This window comes from Lissotriton helveticus, chromosome 5_1, assembly GCF_964261635.1.
Source record: "Lissotriton helveticus chromosome 5_1, aLisHel1.1, whole genome shotgun sequence".
NCBI lineage: Eukaryota > Metazoa > Chordata > Amphibia > Caudata > Salamandridae > Lissotriton > Lissotriton helveticus.
Window position 1 is genome coordinate 1,346,437,977 of NC_136065.1, and position 13,852 is coordinate 1,346,451,828.

Here is a 13,852-nt window from a genome sequence, read left to right on the forward strand (position 1 = left end):
CAGTCAAATGACCATGCAGATTAATGCAAATCTGTTTCTCAGGGACGATGCTAGGTCTCAAGGCTGGTCTTGAACCCCAAAAACGGAAATTCTGATTTACTGTGAATTGAAATACATTTTTTTCATTTGCTTCTGTGTTCTCAAGTGTATATATTCAGGGTCTATATGGGAGGGCTTTCTCCTACACCGCAGCCATAAGGGCGGGGGGGGCTTTCTCCTACACCGCAGCCATAAGGGCGGGAGGGCTTTCTCCTACACTGTAGCCATAACATGGAACACTCTCTTGGTAGACATCAGACGCTCTTCAACCCTGCACACCTTCAGACGGGCTCTCAAAACCAGGCTCTTCGACTGACCGGAGCAGCTTTTCCCTCCCCCCAGCACCTTGAGACCCTCGCGGGCGAGTAGAGCGCTTTACCAACCCTTGATTGATTATAACTATGTTGACAATTAATGTCTAATAATTTTAAAGTATGAGCATCCACTTGCTACAAACAGGTTTTGCTTTGAACCTGTGAGGATGAACAAGCGCCATGCTTGCACCCCCCATTACATGATTGCAAGGCCTACTGTGGTGGCTGAATGTTAGACTTTTTTGCAACTATGGACTGTGTAATTGGGTAATCCTGTATGCAATCACTGGACTATTCCTCTCTGGAGTACCCTCTTAGATGTAAACAAAAAGGGCAGGATATTGTTTGACCCGCCAATCTGATAATTACATAACTTGATCACCGCAAACCACTATTTAATAGACAGCTAAATGGTCAAAGTAATCATCAAAGTCAGCCATTTGCTGATTACCTAAGCAGCACACAGCCCAGCTCAAGCTATGAGATAGGGAAAAAAGGAGAGAGCCTACCCCTTGGTTTTCACAACTAGTGCTCTCTTCACAGGACTTTCTTGTTCTTTGTTTTTCCCAGAGTGTCAAGCCCTTCTTCCTCAACAACATTTAGCATAGTAACACTCAGGTCTAAAACCCACATCTGTTATTTAATAAGGGATAGTAGGTCAACATTAATTTTCATCTGTAACGCCACGGACCTCCTCTAGCTGCCTCTCCAACTGATTCCTGTAACACTGCCATCTTCACCATTCCATGCTGCTTCCAAATACCCACCTTCAACTACTTTACAGTTCTCCTCTAAAACCCGTCTAGAGAGTTTGGTACAAGCCAGCTCATGTGCCAGCTCATGTGCCATACCTTACCTTCACCCAAATTAATAAAGTTGAAAATATGTCAACCACTTTCCTAATTTCAGGATAAGTTGCCACATCCTTAGGTACAGTTATAAATGTCTTCCCACTCGTGCACCAAGATCACAGGATGCCAAACTGCTTTACTTTTATGACAAATTTTGTATCTGTTTTGGGTTCATGAACTTGCTTCTAACCTCATCTGTCCTCCACACTACTGTCTTAGAATGTCTAATCAAACCTGGAATAACTTCAGAGCTGGAGACCCTGCTTCTTCAAGTACACAAAGCCTTGAGGTCCACAACACTTTCATCAGCGCTTCATTTCAACTAGGCCCTTCCTTTTATAACTATTCAATCACTCAACAAGGAAACTGTCACTAGTATGATCTAGAGAGGTTTGCTTATGCTTAATTTCCAATTCTCTAAAGTACCCCTTCATGTACTGTGACTGGCATTTCTCCACCTCTTGATTTGTTAACTAATCTTGGACTGTACATCCTGTGGGTGATATGTCATTGGCAGTTCACCAGATCAGAAACCTGTTGCCTTTTGGGGGAAACACTTCTTTACATCCATTAGAATCTACATGCTTGCTTGTAACTAATGAATTCGGAGCCAACCTTCCAAATTCATAGAGCCCGGGTTGACATGTGAGTTTCCTTGTTACACTGTCATCCCCAGACAGGCTGTACTAAAATCTTCATCTGTTCTGAGTTTCTGTGTTTCTGTCATGCCTATCTTGGGCCTAACAGGATCTTTTCAAGTGTAAATCTTAATGCTCCTATTATAATGCAGGTCAGTCTCGTGGCGAGGGTTCACTGAGGTAACCCCGAGACGTAACAATCTCTTTGCCCTACTTGGACTATAAGAGTCTAAATCCAGGAACAGTCTGACAAAAGTGTCTTACAGGACTGGTTTGTACTTCTTCCATTCTAGCACTAACGGGTCTATTTCTTCTTGGTTTTGAAAACACTTTGTTTACTTCATTACACATGCCAGCATGAGGCAGGCAGTTTTTTCACAGCATAAATGTTTGTTTCCCTCAATCTTCCATTAATTTCTGCTGACTTTGAAATTACATCATTCAAGCATTTTGATTGTCAGGCAGTGAAAAAAACACAAGGGCATTTAATAATTCATTCTCTGTCGTCCCTGTCGGTACCGTCCGTCGTTTCATGCTCATTATGATTTCTTACACTATTATAGCATCACCCTTAAAATCTCAAATGCTTACAAGCACATTGTCTTTAAGGTCAAAGAATATATTTAACCTCATATTTGGGATTGCTTCCCCGTGCTTATCATATAATACCGGTAATTGATTTGAGGAGGATTAAAATTGCTTATCAAAGCAACAGCAATTCAAACAACCTATTGGTGCGTTGATTATTTATACGGCAGTAAAAGGCAGGACTGCTATCCATTTCTCATAAGTGTGATTTTTTGGCATTTTTTTAATCAAATTATCATCATCAGTTATCACGTAAATAATATCTTTGGTATTTAATACTGGTTGGAACACTGGCTATATATGCAAGTTGCTTTTGTTTACATTACTGTTATTATAAGGAGCCAGGGGTATAACGACAACATGAAGAATAGTTTATTACCCATCTGAATTGGATTGATTTGATTGAATTTTGTTTCCACACTGAAAGAAGAAATTACTGATGAAATGTGTTGAATATTTTCTTAAGTTGCAGGTGATTCACTTTAAATCCCCTGTCCTAGGGCTTATTCTGCGCTCGAAATACATCAGGGGTTGCGGGAAACGGTGTCTAATAAGGTAAATGCACATCTGGGCTCATTTTTTCGCCCTTCTATTAGGGGATATGGGGTGCATACATGAGCGCCAGTTTCTTGCTACATTGAAGGGAGGAAGGGAGGTTTGTCTGGAGCATGATCCTGTTTGGCTTTGGAGGAAGGGAAGTGTTGGGTCTGTCAGTAAGGGAGGCGGGGGTTCTGCACCCAGCGTCGGATTGGTAACGCGGGCACTCGGGGCATTGCCCGAGCTGCCGGTATCAGGGTCCAGTTGTGGGCTGCTTTTTCGGGCAGCCTCGCGGTGGAGAAGGGGGGGGGGGGAATTTGGTGGTTTCTGCGTTGTTTGATGCCGCCAGCGTCCCAGTGGGTGCCTGAGTGGCCTTTCTGGAGGTAGATGGGCACCCGTTACCTCCCTTTTATCAACGGGCAGAGGTGTCACTCCCTTTCTCTCGCTGGGCCGGCCCATTAATGTATGCATATTGAGCAGGGCAGGGGGCCTTAGCAAAAGTGGCCTCACTTGTTTTCAGGTGTGTTTCACCACTGTAAACTAATCTGTGCATCTTTTTTTAATGCCCCCACCCTAATTTTTTTTTTATAAAACTTCGCCCAAGTAGTGTTTTGCGGAAATGCAAATGTGGGCCACTTTTTTTTTTTTAGCGGGCCCGAGCTGATTTTTAATCCCAATCCAACCCTGTCTGCACCCATGTTCCGATGCTGCAGTTACCCTACTGAGGGGAGCCTCTTCTGTTGGAGCGAAGTGTCACATGGTTCTGCTCCACAGCGCACAGACTAGGCTTTTTAAACACACACTTTGTTAATCTGCAGATGCTTTGATGGACTTTTGGATAAAAGAGTGTGTAATACATACATGCTCTGGGCCGCTGGAAGTTCCACCATCTCTGGGTCAACGGGGACATTGGCCACGTACTCGGCCTGCTCCTGCTCGTGCTGGTAGCGGTAGAAGGCGTAGCTCCGGAACACATCCGCTGTCTGCTGAGCCACCTGCTCTGCTAAAAGGAGAAGAGAGGACGTGTTAGGGGAAAAAACGAGTAAGATGCTTTTCTGGTTGTTAGGAGATGGCTAGATCAGGGCAGTGAAAGAAGGAAAAGCATGCACCAAGATGACACTGGCCACGAGACCCAGCCTAGGACAAACCAGTCACTGTTAGGAAAGAAAGGGCTCAAATCTTCAAACCTACAGGATGCAGGAGGAGAGACCAAAAATGCTGATGGGACCGTGGGCCTTCGGTGTTGTCGAAACCGTGTCACTGATATTCTGCATAGATCGTGATCTTTAGTCTTTGAGCCCTTAGGTCTTCGAGTGTCAGCGAATATTCAATTCACTACATTATATGCAGATGACAAACTAAAACAAATATACGCTATCAAACAAAAAAGCACTTTTAAATTTGCTCCCATAAACTCCGAATACGTCTTGCTGTATATAGGCAATTGTGTGCCAGATCCTTCGGGACTATTGAGAAGCACACCCCTGTACTGATCTTTTCAAGCTGCTTTTTCAAAAGAATTCAACAGCGCCAGATAAGACAGGCCCAGCAATTACATATCCGGCATTTCAAGTTTGTTTCTGCAGTTAACCCCTTCCCTGCTCTCATCCTGCATGTAGACGGGTCATTAAATGCATCGGAATGCATAGATACCAGGCAGTTTTTTATTTTATTCTACACAATTAAATTATTTTTAGGCATGAATACAATTAGTAGTGTAGATATTTCAGTTGGTACAGGAAGATTTGCAATAGGATACATGGGGGTGGCGGTGGAAGTGCTCCAACACCCAGGTGAGAACCAGGTGCCCCGGGGCGGATATTAACCTGTGACGTCCGTTGCACTGTCTGGGGTGAGAGGAGAAAGACGACGGGTAGGGAAGGAGGGGGGTGGTGTGGTTGAAGCGCTCCAACTCTTGGGGAGACTAAGGTGCCGCGTTGATTAATCCCGGTCTTCCATTGCGCTGCTGTGGGCGAGAGGAGAGAGCTGGACGCATCCATGTGGGGGGCAGTCCCGCTAAATAGTGTCCCAAGCTGTGGCATGCTCCTGGGAGTGGAGCCCTCTACTCGCCCGCCTGCGCAAGTTTACACCCTGAGTTTCGCCCACCTGAGAACCTCTGCTCGTCAGTGTCCGATGTTCGGACCCATGGGGGGTATTCCCGGAGACACGCGGAGCCCCCCCAGGATCTTGTCCCTGTCTTCATCTGTACGTAGGGTAGTGATGTTCCGCCCGCCTCCCCCACTGCCCCCCCCACCAGAGTTCAGTGGTCCTATACGTGTATCTTAGCTTGTTGTACCACCGCATTATTGAGGGGTTCACTGCCCTGCTTTTTTTCCGTGATCGTGCACATAAGTTGCAATGCTGCATGTACCAGTAACAAGCATTGGCAAAGACAATAGGTCTTGCCTTTGGAACCTTATGAGTGTTTACCCAGAGCTGTTGGCTTAACTAATGTGTTTAAGCTCTGTTCCCTTTGTTTTTGGGGGATTTAGTTATTGTTATAATGTTACATAAAATGAGAACTCAGAATAAGAAAAATAGCGAATGTACTAATAGTTTCGTATCCTTAGAGCACAAATGCAATTTTCCTTTCCTCATTACGTGCTTTGTTCCTACGCCGCCCAGCCTCTGGGATGTGGGCCGTACTTGGCTGTGTATTATCCTTGCAACAGCAGGTTATCATCCCTTACGTATAAGCGGTCTCGATGACCATGTACCTTGTGCCTACTTTATGCTTTCGCAATAAAAATATATTAAAAAAAAAAAAAAGCTCTGTTCCAGAGTAGTGTGGTGTGTGTGCAGCACATTGCAAAGTTATAAGAAAAAATGTGTTATAAGCATGTTTGTTGCCCTCTCTATAGTTAAGATGAGATGATGTCTAAGTGAACAACCTTATTAAAAAAAAAAATTCATATTAAAAAATGTTTCGTTTTTTTTTGTTGAGTATTAGCAACTTTTGCCTGCCTGCTCGAATGGTTGTTATAGTTTGTTGTTGTTTTGGATGGGGAGGATATAAACAATAGGACGGTAGAGGTTAGGAAATAGGATGTGAATTATAATTTGAGTAAAGGACGGATATTAGGGGAGAATTAACAGATGTCAGATTTTGAGGGAACTATGGAGCTACAGCAAGAGGCAGCAGTTACTTGCGCTACGAGGCCATAACAGGTCCAGAAGTGCGTTATGCAAAAACTGAGTAACATAGCAAGCAGTGCAATTTTACCTCTTCTTTACTCTTTTATAGACCCCACCCTCTTATTTGTATTCCACTTAGAGCGCTATCATCACCATTGAACACAAAGAGGGAAAATAAAGAGCAGGGCAAAGAAAGAAGGAGAAAACTCTAAGATTAATAAGAACAGAGGATAAGAAAAGAAAAAAAGAAGAAACTGACAAGAGCCAGTAATGGCAGGACCATGGAAAGGAGATTAAAAGAGTTCAAGTGGAAGAATAAATAAATAAGAAAGGTGGGCAGAAGAGAAGAGAAAGGCGGAAATAAAAAGTTTAAGATGAAAGGAAACAGTGAATACAGACCAAAGGGAACACAGAGAAACAGAGTGGAAAGAATGCAAGGAGAAGACTAGGAAGGTAGGATCAGCGAGCACCACGTGGGTGAAGGGGTGCTTGTAGTGAAGTAAATGATGATCAGGCCCACGTGGGTTCTTGTAATAAAAGGTATTTATTGAGTAAGATGGTACAAGGTGGTAATTCATAAATATTAAGATAAGTCAAGTAAAATCCCACCAGGAGCTGTCACCTTTCAGCTCAGTCCCAAACTCCCAACTGACTAGAGCTAAGGACCCAACATTTTACTAAGTTATCCTGAATGATCACATTCCAAACGATGACCACAGTGAATAAGCTGGGAAGCCAACACCACACATCTTCCCTTTTTATACATGTTTTAAAATGAATAACAACGAACATAAGGAGGAGAAGTGGAAACGGGTTAAGTAAAAATATGAAGAGGGCATAATTATAAGAACAGATGAACACAAAAAGTGATACGTAAAGAAATAATTAACTGAGAAAATTCAAGAGAAGTAATGAAGGAAGGTAATTAAGAGGAAGAATTACATTGAAAGACAAAAAAAGCAAATAAAGGAGTAGAGAGAAGAAGACAAAATTAAGAAAGAGAACACATCCTCTCTTTAAAAGACAAAGAGAAAAAGATTAAAAAGATAATACAAAAGTGGACACCGAACCTAAACGTTGAAAGTATCGCAAAATACACCAATTGGCCAGACTGGAGAGATTGCGAATCAACAAACGAAGAAGTAAAAGGTAGAACCACATAAAGGAAATATAAGAACAAGGAAGTGCTCCACAGGAGAAAACAATTAGAAACTCTGGTAATATTAAGAAGAAAGGAGAAAATTAATACCTAAAAGGAGCACAAACAGAGGAGAACCTCAGTAGCCAGTATGAATAATTATGAATCAAACCTTTAAAGGCGGTAAAAATCTGGCAAAATAATCAATTAAAAGCGTTAAATACACAGAACATTTAAAACTTTTGAGTAATAAATTTGATAATTAAATTTCATGTAACGTACATCTATGCACAAGAAAATGTTTAGGATAATAAAACTTTTGCGCAAAAGGAAAAAAGAATAACAATAATAGAGCTCTTGAATAATAGGTAAGCAGTACTTAACCTTAAAGGGTGAAGTCAGCATATAATATTCAAAACCGGTAAATGTATAAAATGTACGTACATAAATATGAAATAATTTATTAACTTCTATAGCAGAACTGCGAAATATATAATAAAATTGATATTAGATACAACGTTTAACATAAATTTTTTTACATAACTAAAGAAGTGGTAATAATTTATACCTACTGCATATATCAATCCTATTAAATGTAAAAACAGCTAGGACCACAAAATAGGGCATTGAATCATAAAAATGAAAATATAATCAAGCATTAAACCTTGAACAATTAACGTAATTAAATAACTAGTAGTTATACCTGCTACAACCTAAAATCATATTGCATATAAAATTATAAAAGGCATAACATATCGTGCACTTCATAAACATTAGTTCAAATAACAGCATACCATACATCAAATATACCTGAAACATAAATTGGTGAGTGAATTCTCACCTAATATGTAATAATTCATGGTAAAAACAAACTAAAATAAGTAAAGTGGCCACCGTTGTCAATTGTTAGAAGAAAACAATAAGGTAAATAAAGTTGTCATCGTTGTCAATGTTAGAAAAAAACAATAAAATAAAATAACAAAAGTGGTCATCGTTGTCAACCAGCGAAGAAATAAAGAAAGAGAGCAATAAGGGTCTGTGTTCACAGAATAAAGGAAAAGTTTCATGGTGTGGTTGTTCAAGTACTGTTCAAATACAAAGTGTAGATACAGGAAAACTCTACCTGCGTTGAAATAGGAAGATCAACTGAGGCACTCCCTTAATTTTATTTACTTTTTGAAGAAAATCGGGAACTCCAAAGACCATTAAATGAATCCAAATTACGGAGAAAAGGCGCTGAAATTGATGAGGGCGCGTCAGATAGGTGTGCACGGAAGGCCTCTAAATAAAACCCCTGGTTTTCTTTTATATGACGACTGGTTGGTATGTCGTGAAGTATGGAGAAGACTTGAAGAAATGTGCCAAACTAAAGATGGTGGCACTCTTTTGACGTTGTGCAGGGTGGTTAGCGGCAGGAAAATGCACCAAGAAGCCAAAGCACAAGTTTACTGACTTTGAACGAGCATCACAGGAGAAGAAGAAACAACGAAGAAACGTCGGGCTTATGTGAGGCTGCACGTGCTGGATGAACGCGCAGTGTGTCAGCACGAGCCAATTTTGAATCAACTGATGGCAGTTCAACTACCGTAAAGGTAAGGTAGATAAAAGAAATGAAAATAACATGGAAAAGTCGCCATAAATCCATTTCATATGAAAACTAAGTCAGAATCCTAAATGCTTGAATGAAACGAATTCTGTTGAAGCAGGGTCAATAATGCTGATAAGGGTTGAAGCTCTCCAGAGCAACGCCGCATATAGGAAACAGGGAATCAGAACGTTGAAGAACAGATGAAACGAAAATAAAACTTGTTCCATGGCAGGAGAATGGAAGACAGCAGGCATGTAGGAAGTAAAATGATGCAGGCAAGGAAATCAATTGCTGCTGTAAAATTGAAGTAGGACTTGGATAGCAGTAAGTGCAGCAGGGACTGGCAGGTCAGGATGAGGACGACCAGAAGTGTGGAATGGTCACTGGTGAGGTTTTTTAGCACGCCAGTATGTTTAAGAATATGTAGAATAATCAGAGAAGGTTCTTTACCTTGAAGTTCAAAAGTCCATTGGTGTAGTAAACTGAAGTGCCCAAATAATCGTCAAATCTGTAGTGAAGTAAATGATGATCAGGTCCACGTAGGTTTTTGTAATGAAAGGTATTTGTTGAGTAAGATGGTACAAGCTCCCAACTGACTACAGCTCAGAACCCAACATTCTAATATGCCATCATGAATGATCACACTCCAAGTGATGACAGCAGTGAATAAGCTGGGAAGCCAACACTACAGTGCTGCTCATGGTAAGTATCAGGGGTGTAATCTGCAGGTCACTGGTTCCCACTCTTGCACAAAGACACAGATGGTCAATATAGTGACACGTGTAGCCTGCTGGTCACTGGTTCTAAAGCCAGCCATACAACTAGGTGGGTAAGTGCACCTACTGCAGAAATCAAGCGACTCCTGCAGGACACAGATTAAAATACCAGAAAGCTCAGTGGATTAATGCAGCTGACGTTAGTGTGGAACATACTGGTCAACAGTTCCATTGATTGTGAGTCAGCTAGCTCACGGCAGTACACTAGCTATGAAGGAACTACAGCAGTAGAGTCCAACGAATCTGATGCACCGCCACTGCTTGGCAACTTCTACACCCTGTCGATCCTACCTACAATACCTTTCCTTAAATCTGGCACTGCTTGACTGTGGTGATCCAGAGTCTGGCGCTTAGAAGCAGGATGCATGATTTGAGAAGAGCTTTTAACGAGGACTGAATGGGCATAGATTCTTTATTGCCCAATATCCCTTACAAGGTGACTTTGGATGTTGTCCAAGGACAGAGAAGGCATGGTATTATAATCACTTGCCACGCACTGCAAGCCTATGGTCGAATCAGCAGATACACCCCGTAAGAGGCTAAAAACTACAGTGACAGCAAATTAAATTTCCCCTGCATTGCCCTGATTGCAGGAGGCTTGAGGCTAGGTTTCAATCAGCATTATGGCTAAAGTGGAGATGAAAGAAGGAAAGATGTGAGAATTGGGAAGAGAAAGGAAAGAAGAAAAACATAGCAAAACAGGAAGGGCTTATTATATACGTCACGGGCTGGCTTCAGACAAAAACAAATGCCGCTAGTTGTTGTAATCCTTCGTATTGTGTACATGATGGATGGCTCTCGGCAATCTAAAGCATCAAAGATGCTGCTTCCCCGCTGCTCTTTATCAACACAGCAGAAGTCTTGGCGGTAGCTGAACAAAAAGAATACTAATGATGTTGAGCGAGAGAGGGGGCTTGGGGAGAAGCCGATATGGCACTCCTGGTCATATTTTTGATCCTCTGTGTGATGGCGTGTTGTTAAAAAGCAAGGGGGCTGCAAATAAAAATAATTGCCCCAACTCCGAAAGCACACACCTAACCTCTCTCCAAAACTAAAACTAAATTGCAGTAATCTTACCAGCGATTCTATTGAACGTCAGGGGTTCTGAAAACCGTAGTGAGCTTGGTGCAGTGCAAAATTTAAAGCAGCAGCACCCCACGTATTACTACACATTTTTGAAAGTATCGGAATAGGGGGAAAGAGTTAACAGACCTGCACATGCCGCCAAATCAACAGAGGCTGACAACGGGTGGGTGCTGGTGGTAGGGGGTATCCGCAGTGTGAGGCTTTGGCATCGGCTTTCTGCAGTATACTGAGAAACCCACAGCTGATCTTGTGTTCGGAGGGTGGGGGGGCTCCAAACGTGAGGAGGGAGGGGAAAAGCCAAAATCATAAAGAGGCAGCGACGGAAGAGAAATTTAAGATGAACGTGATATAAATGCCATCCAAAACATGAAGCACAGCATCTGTGAAGCAGTGGCAGGAACGAACATATATTGAAGAAAAAAAAAAAAAAAAAAAAGAATATCACCACAAGTAACAGGGGCAGTTGTCTGGGAGTGTCCAAAACGCCCAAAGGTGGGACTAATTTAGCATATCCACCAGACAAAAGCAGCCATTTAAGAAGAGCACTAACAGAAGGCGGTAGAAAGGATGGGACGTTCTTGAACCACATATACCAGACACAGCACGTCTCACAGGGCAGCACAACCTAAAAAGTGGTGGGCTGAGAGATCGAACGTTTCCAACAAGACCAGAAGGTCTTTCAATGTGTTCTTGTGAAGAGCCCTCAAAGTGAGGATTCCAGCACCCCTCCAGTCCTGCAACATGTGCCAATCAGTGAGGGAATTCAATTACATCACGGCTTTCAACAGCAAGTTGCAACATCCCAACACAACATATCCCTCTTCATTATATTAAACAGCATTTAAATAAACACTACACACCAGTAACAGCATAAATGATAAACAGACCTACATAACATTTTAAAATCACAATAGAGATTAAAAAATAATAATTATATAACATGCCCATATATCAAATACATAGGTCATTAATTACACAAGCCAAAGAGTTTGATCTTTAACTAGTGGCAAACTCATCAAATCTACTAGGCAAGCGCCACGCATCAGGTGAACATTTTGGATTGACATAATCACATTCCTTATCATTAACATCATGCAAGCGTTTGCGTAACACATCAACTTTGTTGTCTGTAATTTTTATAAGTCAGTCTTTGTTTCAAACACAACCATCACTAGTACATACTCAATGAGGCCACATGTGCACTGGAGGAAAATGCTTTGATTCACCCTTGGACACATGACCTGGTTTCTTTATCTGCACCCAACAACCCTCTCTTACTTGCACCACATTGTTGGTAATACCACAATATCTATCCATGACCTTTTTTCTGACATCTATTACCCTCCCTAATTTAGAGTCAATTTTGATATGCCCCTTCCATTCACTATTCAACTTTGACCCTGGAACACGTCCTCTAAGTAAAATAAAAGGAGAGACACCAGTGGTCTCATTGGGTGTGAAACGTATATGCCATGAAATTAAACTCATGGCATGTTTCCAATTCAACTTTCTGACCAATGCTAACTTTAATTGATCGGTCAGTGTACGTTTAAACAGTTACACTAATATGTTGCTTCTGAGATGATACAAAAAGTACCTTATGGGTGTGAAATATGTCATACTCACCCAACCATTCATCTGAAACCAGTTGGGTCCCATTATCTGTAAATAATTTAGTCAGATATTCTTCCCTACTGAAAACATTTTACAAAAAGTCAATAATGGTGCGGGTTTCAATGTCGTGTACAAATGTAACCTCAGGCCACCTGGACGCATAATCAAGGATTGCCACAGCATATTGAGGACCTTCACCAGGAACTTTAAAAAGGACAGGAACTGTCCACACCCGACTTGGACCATGGAGACATGGCCATCTCTGTTGCAACAAATGGGGAAAAGTTTGGTAGAATGATTCGTCACTCACTACACAACTCTCATAATGACGCACATATTTTTCCACTATTTTATCAATCCCAGAACACCACATTTTTTCTCTAATCCTACGTTTCTTTGCACATATACCCAAATGCCCCATCTGGGCTAACTCAAGTCCCGGTTTCTCAAATTGGCTGGCACCACTACCTGCTCAATTTCTCATACAAACCCTTTGTCACTTGTCAATTCTGATGCAATATGTACATGAGGAAAATATTAAGTTCTCAAACATTTAATGTTAGGCCAACCCTTCTCAATACAGTGTCGGATGTGGGGCAAAACAGTATCTTGATCCATGGCATCACTCCACACTTGTTCTGAAACTGCACAACTGGATAATACTAAACACTTTATATGTAGTGCACACTACAAACTCATGATTGGCAACTTCATGTCCAGGTTGGACATGAAGTCAGCAACTAGATTTTTTCTCCTGGAACATACTCTATATTGTAGTGAAATTCCTGTAACGGATATTGCCATTTGGGAATTCTGGATGTGGGGCTACCCACACCCTTTGTACCGAATCAGTCTACCAACAGTTGGAAAACAATAGGAATGCCCTACACGGATGTTATAAAGTGCTACGTACCCCACCACAGAGCAGTCGACTTCTCCGCTACAGTAGAATATGTCAATTCTGACACTTGCAAAGCTGTAGAAGCAAATGCAATTGTTTCTTTACTCCCATCTTTCATTCTCTGAAGTAAAAGAGCTCCTAAACCATCATTACAGGCATTGGTTATAATAATGCTAGTACCATTAGTATCAAAAGGTTTCAAAGGTAGAGGCTCACTATATCTGATCTGATTCCTTTCACATCTTGTTGACACTGGACACTCCACGCTAATGCACACCCTTTATTCAACAACTCTCTTAACGGTGCAGTTTTTTGTGCACAATGTGGAACATATTTTGACTCATACTCTACCAAACTTAGATATACTTTCAAATGCTCCTTGTAGGAAATGGTGAATCTTCAATTTCCCCTGGTTTTAGTGTCCACAGCACTTCGTTAATATTGGAAAAAAGTTTGCGATCCACCCAGATGTTAGGATTTAAATCATGCAAACCCATATATAATCTTAATGCATGGTCTGATTGACGGGCTACTAAAATTGTTGCCAACCACTCCAAGCTTTCAATGGGCTCAATATTATCAAACTCACACAATTGGGTTAATTCTTTCTTAAGATCATCCCGTACTTTGCAAACTTTGTGAACCAC

At 41.5% G+C, this 13,852-nt stretch overlaps 1 protein-coding gene across 2 annotated transcripts in view; it reads right to left on the minus strand.

Moving 5' to 3' along the window:
• The window catches only part of BAK1 (BCL2 antagonist/killer 1), a 261,213-nt gene that overhangs the window by 131,188 nt on the left and 116,173 nt on the right, over positions 1 to 13,852 (minus strand). The window contains exon 3 of one of the 2 annotated variants that reach the window (XM_078644234.1): positions 3,829 to 3,970. In XM_078644234.1, coding sequence (XP_078500360.1) covers positions 3,829 to 3,970 — 142 coding nt within the window. The remainder of the gene's footprint in view (positions 1 to 3,828; positions 3,971 to 13,852) is intronic. The other variant, XM_078644236.1, reaches the window with a different exon arrangement.